Raw genomic sequence first — 15,627 nt, forward strand, 5'->3', positions numbered from 1 at the left:
TTTAGGCTATAAATTCGGCACAAATTCATGTTGCACTCTTTTTAATTTGTTAGTATGCTTTGACTCTGAAGAAAAAACTCCCTACGTGCCGCTCACAAAATTTCATAAGATGACTATAGAATTTAGTCAGCTAAAGTGAAGCTTAATCATCCATTTTTCTCTCAGCATATTTACACAACGAAATAAATAAATATAAAATTTCAAAAACCTCCCCCGAATATCTAATTAGTCCTTTAACTGTTGTTTTGAAAATGATTTTCGATTAGGATCAGAAGCAAATATGTAGAATTGTAAAAACGGTAGAAATGTCGACACAACCTTTTTATCGCGTGAACTTCCGTCGAATACATCTAAATCTAAATTTAGAGATAGCTCCTTCTGAAAAAAATCTAAACGTTTTGTGGTTTCAAATTCACGGGTAGGGAATAAGTTTCGATTAAACAACGAAATATCCATCAGTTATCTAGAGACTGGAATTCTTAAGAAACACAATCATCTCGAAAGAAATAACCGAATTTAGTTTTGTCTCATCTTTTTATCATCATTGTCTGTATTCTACACTGACATAATAAACTTGAGAAAACACTAAATTACTAAATATATGAAAATCATGTATGTGAACTGCGGTGAAATTGATAAATATGGAAGCGACTTTCAAAATATTGAAGACTACTTAAGCACTAGTGAAATTAAGGCCTGAAAAAGTCAGAATATCTCAATAAGGTGACTGACGTCTATCATAACAATTACTTAATGCAATGCTTAAAGTTAATTTACGTAGATGGAAATAGATCTATTATTCATCAACGTTAATTGTCTCCGTTTTACATCACACTGAGTCTTCAGAAGCTCCAGGCGAGAAGCGTCTTGCATGCAAGTAACGCGGTGCACAATCTTACATTTTGGTAATTTGGCGGGAGTAGTTTTGCAACATGTCTCGCATCGTGTCTCTCGGTACCTTCATTATGCTGTGCTCTCTGATGTGTGCTATAAAGTGCGAAGAAGGTGGGTAGATTTTTTAATCAGTATAAGGAGAAAGTTTTTAAAACTGTTATTTAATAATGTGTTGGAAGCGGGAATAAACAAAACAATTCATTGCGAGTGTTCTATTGTGACCATTACAAAAATTCCAAGCTTTTCAAAATGTTATACTTTCTTATATGAGAGTAAAATGTTTATAAAGCTATTATGAGGAGACGTTAATCGTCAAAGACAGGTGGGATCTACCTCACGCAAGTTTTTTTTAAGCAGGCGGTTGGGATGAAAGGATCATGAAGTTTAGGCTATAAATGCACTCTCTTTAATTTGTTAGTATGCTTTGACGCTGAAGAAAAAACTCCGTAAGTGCCGTTATTTTCATGAGTATGACTATGAATTTAGTCAGCTAAAGTGAAGCTTAATCATCCATTTTTCTCTCAGCATATTTACAAAACGAAATATATAAGTAGAAATTTCAAAAACCTCCCCGAAAGTCTAATTAGTCCTTTAACTGTCGATTTAAAAATGGTTATCGATTAGTATCAGAAGCAAATATGTAGAATCGTAAAAACGGTCGAAATGTCGACACAACCTTTTTATCGCGTGAACCTCCGTCGAATGCACATAAATCTAAATTTAGAGATAGCCCCTTTTGAAAGAAATTTACACGTTTTAAGGCTTCAAATCCACGTGTAAGGAATTAGTTTCGATAAAACAACGAAATTTCCTTTAGTTATCTAGAAACTGAAAACTTTAAGGAACACAATCATCTCGAAAAAAATAACTGAATTTAGTTTTGTCCCATCTTTTTATTGTCGTTATCTGTATTCTGCACTGAAATAATGAACTTGGAAAAACACTGAGACTTTCATGAAAGCTGCGCACAAAATGTTTCTCCAATCTACATCCTAGATCTTAGATCCTAAATTGTTTGTCTCGATACTAACTTTTCGTGTTTTGAAATGTCAATTCTCGAATAAAATTTGCATCTTTCCTCTTTGACAGGTTCAGAACTGAAAAATCACCTATCAATTATTTACCAAAAAGTACACTTATGCCTTAATTAAAATCAGCCCCATGCCAAAAGTTTGGTGACTTCTGCGAAGCGGTTGAAAACACGAGCCATAACTCATTAGATACAAAAGGCGACGCTTTAAGGACATAAGTGAAAATTCTAAAATGGAACAATCTTTTTCAAGCCAATGTCTGTTGCAATCCTGGTTGTTTAAGTCTCTGAAAATAAAAACAAGAACAAAAACACCTTAAAATAACAAAACTATAAATTTCTCCCCCTAAACATATCAATAAAATATTTCAATGTGATAAATTTCGACATTTATTGGAAAAGAAGGCAATACAGAAAAATCATAAACGAAACTTTAAGCCTCTCCTGGGAAACCATACAGGTTACACATGCAGTCACTTCCAAAACAACACACTGCACAGTGGTACATACAACACAATCTAAGAACAGAGAACCTACGTGAGAATTTCGCCCTAGAAAGCTCGACTATCTTATATTCCAGATCCTCCTTATGAAAAGAAAAGAGAAGACGTTAACCTTACAGAACATTACTCAATATCGTAGTATTCAGTCATGGCTTGTAGTTTTGATTGATTCTAGGTTAACTTTACCAATTCATGTAAGACCATAAAGTCTAGGGAGGGCCATCCACCCTCGTTAAGTTTAGGCAATGACATGATTTCGAGTGCAATTTGGTGTAAATAAGCACGAGTATACTTTTCAAAGACAACAAAATTGCATGAACCCGTAGGGAAAGTGCGATTTGTAGTCTGAAAAATTTACAAGTGCTTATTACACCAAATTGCAGGGGGAATCATGTTATATAACTTGTTACAATGTACATCGTGTTACAACTATGCACCTGCGTTATAACGTTGCGGTCGTGTTACATAAGAATGTACTCGTTTTCAGCCAATCAGAAGCACGTAATTTTTTCATGTACATTATTAATAAAGTTATTTATTTGTAACACTTACTCAGACTCCATTCGTGTGAAATTGTTTGTATGAATACAAAGCTCACTTTTAAGCTTTGTTCTCATGGAAGAAATCATTTATGTACCTTAGCATTTCAATACATATTTACATATAGTACATCAATTATGCCAATCCCTTTCAATTTTGACAATGATAACAGGATATAATCGAAACCTCATGTTACCGTTTTTTCGTTGATTTAAATTCGTACACTCTTTGTATGACGTTGACTGCAGTTTCCTCTACCAATTTCTCTACCTCCATCCCTTCCCTATTATTTACCTTTACTACTAGATCCAGTGTCTGTCAAATAGAGCATTCCCTTGTAACCAGTGGTATTATGTTCTTCCTATCTGAAAATATCCTTCTTTTCTAAAGACCAATGTCGTCAATTGGAGTTCAGTGCTGCCCTTGCATTTAGAGGAAAACGGCTGCTTAACCACAAGTTAAAAGAAGTTGACAACGTCGCAAAGGACTTCTGTGGAGCATGGTGTTTTATGGAACCCAACTGTGTGAGCTATAATATATTAGTATCCAATGATTCTCCCTCGATCACCAAATGCGAGATGAATAACGCTACACATTTTGAACATCCGAGTGATCTGGTGTCATTTCCAAACAGCACCTATCGTGGAACCAAGGTTTGTTTATAGCTGCAATGATTAGGATAACAGAGGTCTTCTTTTGGACAATCCTTGTCTTTGTTACAATTCAACTTTTTACTGGTTTATTCACATCTTTTAAATTTTGACTGTAAATATATAAAAACCATATATGTGAACTACGGTTAACGAAAAAAATTTGAAAGCGATCTTCGCTTTAATGAACACTACTTAAACTGTAGTGAAAATAAGGCCTGAAAAAAATTCAGGCTTGTACGGAATTTGAACCCATGGCCTTTGCGATATCGGTGCAGCGCTCCATCCACTGAGCTAACAAGCCATGTGGGAGCTGGTCTGCAGTTCATAGATATGATTTTCATAAATTTACAGTTATTTATTCTTCCCTTCACGGGTTTATTTGGAACCAACATAATGACCAGCACCCAGTTGGCATACACGACAGTTAGGTTAAGTGCTTTCAATTATCATTGTTTGCAATTAACGCGATTGGTTCTGAGACGTAGCTTACAAAATATCGCTTATCGTTATCTCACCGAAGTTTCGATATTTGCCGAACGTCAAAGATACAATTATAAGCATGAGTCAATTGGAACCTTGATTGAATTCGATTGCCCTTTGAATATGGAGAGTATGGTATTAGTAAACGCAGTTTGAGCGCCGGATGAAAAAAACACAAGTTTTGGGCTGCTGTAATTTTAATTGCCATTCTACGAATTTATTTCAATTATTTGCCTTTCCTTCATTAGCTTTTAATCACTTGTGACCGATTTATTCACAAAGCAAGTACATGTATATTTAATTTATTTTATTGTAAAAAAAGCATGCAATATTAAAGTTTCCTAGAAGCATTGCCAACACTTGATGATCATTTTAAACCGCTCTAGTTGTTTCATTTATCCACCCTCAGAATGGCTATGTCAATGTACCTCCTTACCCTTTCCTCCCCGCCTTGTAATTGCGTAGATAAGCCTTGACTTGTCCTTTTTTGCTTCTTTGTAAAGAACGCTTGCATAAAGAAGCCATGCCCGAGTAATGCGATCTGCCAGGCCGGTTTTTCCAGTGAGGGGTATAGATGTGTCTGCGTACCGGGTTACACAGGTGAAGGTTGCACAGAAGGTGAGGCAGATATATGTGTTCAATATTTAAGTATTAGCAGTCAGTTAACGATTAGGTAAGTCGGTGACCGTTGTTTTAAATAAATTCTTTAGTACTCTCCTCATGCACTTTTTTTTATTTTTTCATTGAGGATGAAGAAAGAGCAGAGGTGAACTATGAGAGAAAACTAGGAAAGGAAGCATTGGGGGAAGTAGGAGGGGAGGGGGGGGGTAGGTAACGATAGGTCGAAAGGCGTTTATCCGGAGGAGGATATCCTCATTGCCGCTTCTAGCAAAGGAGAACGCGATGAACCCTCTCTGCAATGCAACCCTGCCAGTAGCTCGATGCGTTTTACCGTTCCTGACGGTGCGACTTCTTTCATTAACTTCAAAATAAAAAGTTGCTTAAAGGACGTTAAGTCGGTGATTACTAGGCCTTTCCCGATGATTATACTATTAAAACTGGCATTTTATGCTGATAGAAATTAGGCTTTACGCCAAAATAAATGCTCAAATTATGCTCGATTCTCAAAATAATGCTACTTTGGTTTCAGAAAATGCTTTGTTTAATTTCAATCAAAACGTAGAAACTCGAAGTCCTTAGCGCTTGTTGTATTGCGACATGACGCTGGCTTGGAGGTAGTCAACAAGAGCACAATTCTGTAGCTCGTTGAAGGACGTCTTCAGTATTGAATATACTCTTTCTGCCGTAGCAGACGATGGTTGGATAAGGAGAACTTCCTTCACTGCGGAAGCTCAACGAGGAAGTTGCTCCTCGTGCCCACACCACCATTCGACTTTCTTCTCCTCAGTCGGGATAACAACATCTTTAGCGGCAGCCAAATAGGCAGGAAGCTCGGCTTTGAGACTGTCGATGGTAGTATCACTATCCAGGAAAGGAAATGCTCTCAGAGAATCTACTAATGCATTTGTGGGCTTAAGCCACTGGATCCTAACGGGGCAGAATAGTCTGGCAGCCTTAAATGTTACCACTACGTCATTAAGATCGACATTGAATTTTCTCAGAAACCACGTAATTGCCGGCCTAACACAAGCCTTCGCACTTCGTTCAAGTGCTATTACGTTCTGACATGGGTCTTCCTCCGCAATTGCAATTGCAATTGCACGGACGTTAGGGAAACAAGGAGCTTGACAAAATTGGGAAACGGCGCTTAGTTTCTCATAACAAGCAAAAACCAAAGGACCATCCCCTTCCAAAAAATATGTGGCTTTCACAAAATGTTCGCCAACATCGATAGCGGCGGCAAGCTCAAGCTTCAAGTTCATCAGTCGCTGTGGGTCAGAAAGTGCTTGAGGTTGTGGCAGTAGCTTTGGGCAAACTTTTGTGTCCTTTGCCTCTTCTACTAACCTTTCGACATATCCAAACTGCACCATCAACTGATGATACACCTCACATTTGGACCACCTTCTAGTCTCGCTGTACGACCTTGCTGTTTGACCTGTTAGATCCTTCCATAACAGCTTGGCTTTACAACTATGGCGAAACACTCTAATCCAAAGGCTTCCGAACTCTACCAGTGTTAGGATCACTAAATGGTTCCCTCGTTATCAAGTGTATGAGAGAAGCACATGACATTCAGCATCTTAAGCAATCTAAATGCTATTCTGTCCAGTGCTGCTTGGTTCACGCTTGCACCGTCTCTCATGGCTGCGAGCAAGGAATTTGCTCTGACCCCATAATCAACAGACAGGCACTGATTAAGAACTTCTGCCAGTTTGTTGGCATTAACTGACTCAGAGTGAACATCAATTCTCAAAAGCCTTTGGATAATGTTCCAGCCATTGTCCACAAAACGAACTATTATAGCAATTGCTTCCCCTTGTCTGGTGCTGCCGTCAAAAATGACTGAAAGGTCCCTTCTCATGCCAACTTGACCAGGCATTTCCAATTCTTGTTTAATCCGTTCAATTTCCTGTTACAAAGCCATGGAAACATACTGTCCTAGATTAGAACTTCCAGTGAGTCGATAGCTGTTCTTCTCCAACAGAGACCGTAGTATGTCTACTTTACCGAGCGGGATACCCGCCTTCAAAAACTCACTGACAACTTCGAGTCTGTAGGCACACTTTTCCACGCGCAACGTGCTATATTTTGAACTTCCTTCTCTTCTGAATGCCTCGATTATGGTCTGTCTTTCAATTCCGACTTTTTCAACTTCTCTTTACCGTTTTGATGCTTCTTGGACGAAATATGGATTTTCAGAACACTTTTCTTGGAGGAAATGATTTCTCTACATCTACTACGATACAAGTTTCCTTCTCTGACAATCAAATTCTCGCCTGGAAACTGCTTGACTCGCTCGTATAACGGGACTTCGTTGTATCGCTGTTTCCTCTCCGTTTTTAATTTCCCCTAGTTGATTCTAAATATCGATCTTGAGCTATTGTTGAAGGTACTGGTCTATGTTCTCCTTCAGAATTTCCTTCTATGAGCTGCAAGTATCGAGAAGATGGCGTGGCACTGGCCGACGCCATCTTGTTTGTACATGCGCGTGAACAGCCTCTGAAAGTTAACCGCTGACCAGCAGCACTAAGGTTAACACAGTTACAGAAATCCTTCTCTAAAACACAAAAGCAAATCATCACAATGCTTTTGAATTCAAAAATTTAGCATTTAAACTCTTTTGAGTGCTGAAATCTAGATCAAAGTTATGCAAAATGCTAAATAATGCTAGCGATTCTTTTTACAGAAAAAGTGTGGAAAAAATACTTTTTTAATCACATCATGCCAAAAAAAAAAAAGCTAGCATAATCGGGAAGGGCCTAGTGATTTCACGATTTTGTTCTGTATCAGGTGGCTAAGAAAGGTACAAATTTTATAATGCACATGCTGCACAGTTGTTTTGCTCATTAAATCTTTTGTTTCTCTACGTTTACTTTACAGTCGTCGTCAAGGTTTGCTTAAAGTCCCTAATAAATAAGAGATATGCAGACCCTAACTCATTGTGTACTGTGCTTTATTAGAAGTCCGTGGTCTCAAAATCTCTGTAATTAAATTTATTCATGATCCTTTCTTCAAGACGTTGATGAGTGTGATCTGGGAGAACACAAATGTGATTCAAATGCTGAATGTATAAATACCCGTGGATCCTACGACTGCAAATGTAAAGAAGGATTTACAGGAGATGGCCTAACGTGCACAGGTAAGTGTTGACTGATAATTACCAAATCGGAAGTACATTATCCATCAGCCACTCTACAAGCAAGCCGCACCGCATTCCTGCCGTAACTCAAGAAGGTCTAATTGCCCTATTTTCTCAACTTTTACATGCTTGTGCATGTGGCATTTACTTTATGGTTTAAATAACTGTTAGAACTAAGGGAAAAATGTTTAGAAGCTCGTGTAATCTTCTGTTGTCACCCATTCCCCCAGACCTCTTAAGGATGTCTTTGTGTTACTTTCAGATATCGACGAGTGTAATTTGGTTGATAATTATTGCACCAAGAGTGGCGCCAATTGTACAAATACTGTAGGGTCATTCAACTGCACCTGCCAGACTCGATATTTCTGGAATGGCATGAAATGCCAAGGTTTGTTTACTGTAGTATTGTTTAGGCTTATGTGTACATCGTTTAAAGGAGTCTTTCTTATTATTTTTCTGTCTGTTTCTCCCTCTCTATCTCTTTCTCTTGGTCCGGTGCTCTCTGTCTGTCAGAATTCCTCTCATTAGACTGTCTGTGTGTCTGTCTTTTTGTAGTTGGACGAAACTTTCGAATTTGTTCATGCCTAGCGTGCGTACGCGGGAAGTTTGGAGAGCACGAAAAATGCGCAAGAGTAGTTCGAGACGCAGCCGATAGTAACTCCAGCTTTTTGAATGCTCTCCAAACTTCCCAAGTGCATCCATAACTCGATATACGCACGCTAAGAATGAACAAATTCTTAAGTTTCGTCCAACTACAAAAAAACAGACAGCTAAAAGCATGAGCAAATTCTTTTATAACAGAGCGACAACAGGGATCTGCGCGAAGAAGCATACCAGAGTTCAAAATTCTCACAACGCACCAAAAAAAGTAAACAAACGTCCCTATTAGCTGGTCAAAAACACGTCACATTTTATACTTTGGCTTGAGCGAGAACATTTAATCTAGTGAATCGATAACTGTGAGACAATTATTATAATTGTGTGCCATTTGGAAAGAGAAGCGAAAATCATAGGGTGCGAAATTTGCAGCTAATAGGCGCTCGCCGAATTGCGTACTTTCCCTTCTGGGCAAGGAAATGTAATTGCAGATAGTGGAAATTTACCTGCTGTTTTTTTTTAAACGGAACATGGTATACCTGGAAAGCATTAAGAATCTTTATCTGCAATTAATTCTTGAAAGTTCTAACTTTGATAAACACAATTATCATTTCTTCTTTGAATTATATTTGATTCTCTAGCCGATGGTTGTTACAACTACACAAATCTGACAAAGGCTGACAGAAAAAGCGATTACGTAACACCCACCGGTGTTTCTTTTTGTGACGATAAGCTCATTGGGGAATGGCATCGTTTTGTGGGAGATGCTGGAACAAAAATGCCAACAACGCGTGTGGCAGCATACAGATGTGGTACAGCATGGTCAGGTTGGTTGGTTGGTGTTCATCCTACAGTGGAAGATGGTGAAGTTCTCAGGAATGTCTGCGGTAGCGATCGTTCCACCGGTTGCAAACATATAGTACATATTTCAGTTAAAAATTGTGGATCCTACTTTATCTACAAACTGTTTAAAACAGGTTGTCCTATGCGCTACTGTGGGACTGATTAAACGAGGGGCTAAAAAGTTTAAAAAAACTTAAAGTTAAGGATCTATGACTTCCTTTGTAAACACATCTGTTATTTCATATTTGTGTAAATTTTAACTGGTGTTCTTAGCATGCAGTGATTCAGAATGAATGTTTATGATTTTCTCTTATTTACTGCCCTTCAAGTTGAGATTGACTAGAAGTCATTGTATTTTTTATCATTTCATTGCATGTTATTTTCTCGTGTACAAGCCCCTCCTGAAGTCACAGTTCTCGTCGAAGTTTAGCCTAGACTGCTGTGCAACGTGCACTGTTATTGATCTGGTCATATGCAGGTATTAAAAATGTGCTTTTCCTAATTTGTGTCGAAAAGACATGATGGAGATTATCGAATGTAATTGATCGCGAAAAAAGACGCGAATACCTCGACATTTTACTTTATTTTTAAAAATCCGAGACCAGAAAGTGTTGCAACGAGATTGCTTAGGTGACTAATTGGTGTTAGCCAGCATTTAAGAAAAAAAGTATTGTACTTGGTTTTGGTGTAAGAGCGCGTAATCTCAGTATAACAATGTCCTTACAACAATTATTTATTGAGATAATTCTGTGCTGTTTAAAAAGTTACGAAAAGTAAATTTTCTCTTTGAATAATGGTTCAATAACGGCTCGTTTCATTTCTTTATTTTCGAGCTAGTGTTACATCCTAACTGTTCACACATACAGCGGCAAAAGCACTGTAGTTGAACCTCAATACAAATACAAAAACCTTATGGACAAAGCAAAATTTCCGTATAGAGATTTGACCATTTCATTAAGTTCAGCACGGTGTAACTCATAAGGTTGAAGTATGTATAGAAACATGAACAGCACACAGGTAGCACCTCAATTGTGTATATCACTTTTCCGTAGACGGTTAGAATAGTTTGATGCATAATTTTAAGACGAAATGTAATTTAAGCAAATACTTGAGCATGACGTACTCATTTCGACTATAAATAAATTACAATAATTCGCTTTTAGCTTCGTTAAAAAAAAAAATACAAAAATTTATTCAATCCATGGCTCAAATTGTTTATACAGACTTTATCAGGGCCAAGAATTATACACATACTTAAATAATAAAAATTAATTCATTAATTCCATTTTTTAACAACATGACTGAGGGAATGGTTTTTAAACTATTATGAAAAAACAAGTTTGCTGGAAAGATATAAAAAGTGCAGGGCTTAAATTAATAAGGAGATTTTCGTAGTTTATACATTTATATGGCCATTCAAGTAACTCGTTCAATTCTGATTAAAGTTTAAATACCCTAAATCTAGCAATCACCGAAATCATTTTTACTTTTCAACTTGCTTAAACAAGTTTACTTTGTTTGAAGAGATTAAACTATCTTAACCCCTTCACATCATTGGATCGGTATGCATATTCTCTATACTGATCTCTACACATTTACGATGGTATTTATATGGAAATTTGTCCACCGATTCAGAGCTTTTCTGGTGGCGGATCGATAGGTTTTCAGGAAGCCACGCTGGAACGAAGTAAAGTTTATTGATCGTGACCCTTAGGACTACACGCGCAGGGTCAAAGAGGCAATTCATACAAGACTTCACCCTAACAACATCAACAGGGATAGTGGAAAAGAAATTCCAGAAGCGTGCATGCCCACGATAAAAAAAACACAACAACAGGAGAGCCGTGCGACAGCGGACCGCCGAGGGAGCTAATAACTAAGCGAACAGCACGGATCGAAATGCACCACTCAGAGCTGTTAAAAAAACAACTAATCACAGCAGAGCATTATGCTTTATAAGATCACGCATGACCAGTCGACCCGCCGCCTGAAGAAGACTAGCAGTATGCAGTCGAAACATTGCGATCTACATCACAAATGACTACATCGTGAGACAAACGAAAAACTTAACTTTTATTGTTATTCACCACGATGAATAACCACAACCTTTTCTACAAAGTATCTTTGTTTATTTATTACTTGTGACCGATTTATTCTTAAAACAAGTATATTTAACTCATCTGTGTTGTAGGTAGTATGTATCGTTAAAGTGTCCTGGAGGCACTGCCAACACTTCATTATCATTTTTTACACTCGTCTCATTTTTTCGCCCCCATAATGGCTATGTTAATGTACTTCGTTACTCTCTCCTCTCCGCCTTGTAGTTTGTGTAGACATAGCCTTGACCTGTCCATTTTCGCTTTCTTTGTAAAGAACGCTTGCATGAAGAAGCCATGCCCCAGCAATACAATCTGCCGAGCTGGTTTTTGCAGTGAGGGGTATAGATGTGTCTGCGTACCGGGTTACACGGGTGACGATTGCACAGAAGGTGAGGCAGATATATGTTTTCATTATCTAATTGTTAGCAGTCACTTAACGACCAGGAAATTCGGTGACCGGTTGTTTTAAATAAATTTTTTAGTACCCACCTCATTCACTTTCATCGAGGATAAAGAGAGAGCAGCAGTTAACCATGAGAGAATTGTGGGAAAGCGTTAGGGGGGTGTGTGGGTAGCGATAGGTCGTAAGGCGTTGATTAAGAAGGGGATACACTCATTATTGCAGCTTTTTTGTAATGGAGACCGCAATGAACCCTCGTTGTAATGCAACGATAAATTTACCTTTCCTGACGGTTCGACTTCTTTTTCTGATTTCAAAATAAAACGTGACTTAATTGCTAAGAGGACTTTAAAGTTGGTGATTTCACGATTTTGATCTGCATAACAAATTTTATAACGCACGTGCTGCAAAACTGTTTTGCTCGTCAGATCTTTTGTTTCGCTACGTTTTCTTTGCTGTCGCCGTGAAGGTTTTTCTCAAAGTCCCTAATAAATAAAAGATATGCAGACCCTAACTCATTTCGTACCGTACTTTATTAGACGTCTGTAGTCTCGAAATCTCTGTAATTAAATTTATTCAAGATCCTTTCTTTAAGACGTTGATGAGTGTGATCTGGGCGAACGCAAATGTGATTCAAATGCTGAATGTATAAATACCCGTGGATCCTACGACTTCAAGGGTTTACAGGAGATGGCCTAACGCGCAAAGGTAAGTGTTGACTGGTATTCACCAAATAGGAGGTACATTATCCATCAACCATTCTACAAGTAAGCCGTACCGCATTCCTGACGTACCACAAGAAGGTCTAATAGCCCCATTCCTCAACTTTTATATGCTTGTGCATATGGTATTTATTTTATAGTTTAAGTGACTGTTAGAATTAAAGGAAAAAATGTTTAGAAGCTAACCCTAAGTAATCTTCTGTTGTCAACCATTCTCCCAAACCTCTTAAGAATCTCTTTGGGCTGCTTTCAGATATCGACGAGTGTAAATTGGTTGATAATAATTGTACCAGGGGTGGTGCCAATTGTACAAACACTGTAGGGTCATTCAACTGCACTTGCCAGACTCGATCTTTCTGGACTGGCATTAAATGCGAAGGTTTTTCTACTCTAGTATTGTTTAGGCATGTGTGAATATCGTTTCAAGGAGTCTTTCTTACTATTTTTCTGCCTGTTTCTCCCTCTTTCTCTCTCTCTTTCTTTTAATCCGATGCTCTCTCTCTGTCATAATCCCTATCATCAGACTGTCTGTGTGTCTGTCGCTTTGCGGTTGGACGAAAAACCAAAATAAATAGCGCTAAACTAGTATTGAGACCCTTCAGATCGGATCTAAACCTAACCTTATCTCGAAATCCTTCGGAACGGTTACTGAAATCGAGCGCCAAGAACGCTCTGCCTCTGAATTTTGTAACACTTACAATAACTGCTAATTGCGGACGAAGATAGACGGGCAAAGAATGTCACTAGGTCGCATACGTTAAGCGACCACAACAAAAGTTGTTACGTAAGTTTCTCTGTTCGTTGTATTTTACAAGTTCTTGTCAATTTCCGCACAATCCTTTTTTGTAATCAAAGTCTTTCCAACATTTTGTCTGTCTCTCTGATTATCTAGATGTTCATTTGTTCGTTTGTTTGTTTTTCCATCTTCCTGTAATTCTTTATTAACAATGAAAAGGGGACATGGGATTTTAATTTCATTTTCCCTTTGTGATAAAAACAGTAACGAAAATAACTGAGAGGGCATGTTCTCCGACAAAAAGGTTAGTTTTTTGAAATGTAAACCTTGACTTGATCGGCGATATTTGTTAATCCTGAGCTGCTTCTAGCACCAATACTAGCAAAAACTACCAAAAGTGAGAGGCACTCAAATGCATAATTTGCTATTGAAAGGTTACCTCATGTTAGCTTAAGCTTTTTTGAGGTGAATCCTTGGCTGTGAATTGAACTTCCTAGTTCCTTTAATTGTCTTTTTTATAGTTTGAAACTGTCATCGCCGAAATTAAAAAAAAAACAATTATTATACTTGTGCGCCACTTGGAAAGAGAAGCGAAAATCATAAGGTACGAAATTTGCAGCTGATAGGTGCTCGCCGAATTGCGTACTTCCCCTTCTGGGCGAGGAAATGATACTGTTAACGTGCAGTACGTAAGAATTAATTTTTATGATTTTCTCTTATTTCCCACTTTTTAAGCTAAGGTTGACTAAAAGTCATTGTATTTTTTATTATTTTATTACATGTTATTTTCTCGTTTGCAAGTCTCTTCGAAGTTTCGCTTAGACTATTTTTTAATGTGCACGGTTATCGATCTGGTCATATGCAGGCATTTACATTGTACTTTTCCTCATTTGTGTCGAAAAGACATGATGGACATTATCGAATACAATTGATGGCGAAAGAAGGCGCGAGGACCTCGACATTTCACTTAAGTTTTAAAAATCAGAGACCAGAAATTTTTGCAACGAGATTGCCTTGGTGACTAATTGGTGTTAGCCAGCATTTGAGCAGAAAAGGATTGTACTTGGTTTTGGTGTAGAGCGCATAATCACAGTATAACAATGTCCTCGCAACAACACCACTTGAATAATGAGGATCAATTGAAAAGCCACCATAATAAAACTTCTAACATTAATACCAATATACACCCACAGCTTGCTTGCTGATATACACTGGCATAAATGACTAAATACATGAAAATCATATATGTGAACTGCGGCGAAAGAGATAAGTATGGAAGCGACCTTCGCAGTATTGAACACTACTTAAGCAGTAGTGAAATTAGGCCTGAAAAAAAGTCAGAATATCTCCATAAGGTGTCTGACGTCCACCATAACAATTACTTAATGCAATGTCTAGAGGTAATTTACGCAGATGGAAATAGATCTCTAATTCATCAACGTCAATTGTCTCTGTGGTACATCACACAAAGTCTTCTGTAGTTCCAAGCAAGAAGCGTCTCACATGCTTGTAACGCAGTTCACGATTTTAAAGTTTGGTAATTTTGCAAGAGCAGTTTGGCAACATGTCTCGCATCTTGTCTCTTAGTAATTTCACTGTGCTGTGCTCTCTGATGTGTTTTGTGAAATGCGAAGAAGGTGGGCAAATTTTTTTATTAATATAAGGAAAACTGTTAATTTATAAAGCGTTTGAGGCGAATTTAAGCGAAAGTCTTTCATTGCGAATGTTTCATTGTCACTATTACAAAAATTTCCAAGTTGTCAAAATTTTCTACCTTCTCATAGGAGAGTAAAAATGTTTATACAGCTATTATGATGAGATGTGAATCCTCAAAGACAGGTGGGATCTACCTCACGCAAGCTGTTTTAAGCAAGCGGTTGGGGTGAAAGGATCATGAAGTTTAGGCTATAAATTCGGCTGAAGAAAAAACTCCGTACGTGCCGCTATTATTATGAGTATGACTTTTTAGTGAGCTAAAGTGAAGCTTAATCATCCATTTTTCTCTTAGCATATTTATACAACGAAGTAAGTAAGAATTAAATTTCAAAAACCTCCCCCGAAAGTCTTATTAGTCCTTTAACTGTTGTTTTGAAAACGATTATCGATAAGTATTAGAAGCAAGTATGTAGAATTGTAAAAACAGTTGAAATGTCGACACAACCTTTTTATCGCGTGAACATTCGTCGAATACACGTAAACCTAAATTCAGAGATAGCTCTTTCTGAAAGAAATTTAAACGTTTTATGGTTTCAAATTAACGGGTAAGGAATTAGTTTCGATTAAAAAACGGAATATCCTTCAGTTATCTAGAGACTGGAATTCTAAAGTAACACAACCATCTCGAAAGAAGTAACCGAATTTAGTTTTGTT

At 37.7% G+C, this 15,627-nt stretch overlaps 1 protein-coding gene and 1 pseudogene across 1 annotated transcript; one reads left to right on the top strand and one right to left on the bottom strand.

The window, feature by feature from the left end:
* Nucleotides 1–639: 639 nt before the first annotated feature.
* On the top strand, nucleotides 640–9,466 carry LOC149052997 (uromodulin-like). Its single transcript, XM_089213016.1, has 6 exons — nucleotides 640–1,005; nucleotides 3,358–3,620; nucleotides 4,604–4,718; nucleotides 7,738–7,860; nucleotides 8,123–8,248; nucleotides 9,099–9,466. Exons 1-6 carry the CDS (start codon nucleotides 933–935, stop codon nucleotides 9,464–9,466), a joined length of 1,068 nt encoding a protein of 355 aa, XP_089069142.1. The 5' UTR covers nucleotides 640–932.
* Nucleotides 5,297–7,192, bottom strand: LOC149052998 (uncharacterized; annotated as a pseudogene).
* Nucleotides 9,467–15,627: the final 6,161 nt, after the last annotated feature.

Source organism: Pocillopora damicornis, chromosome 1 (assembly GCF_964200805.1).
Source record: "Pocillopora damicornis chromosome 1, jaPocDami1.2, whole genome shotgun sequence".
NCBI classification, from domain to species: Eukaryota; Metazoa; Cnidaria; class Anthozoa; order Scleractinia; family Pocilloporidae; genus Pocillopora; species Pocillopora damicornis.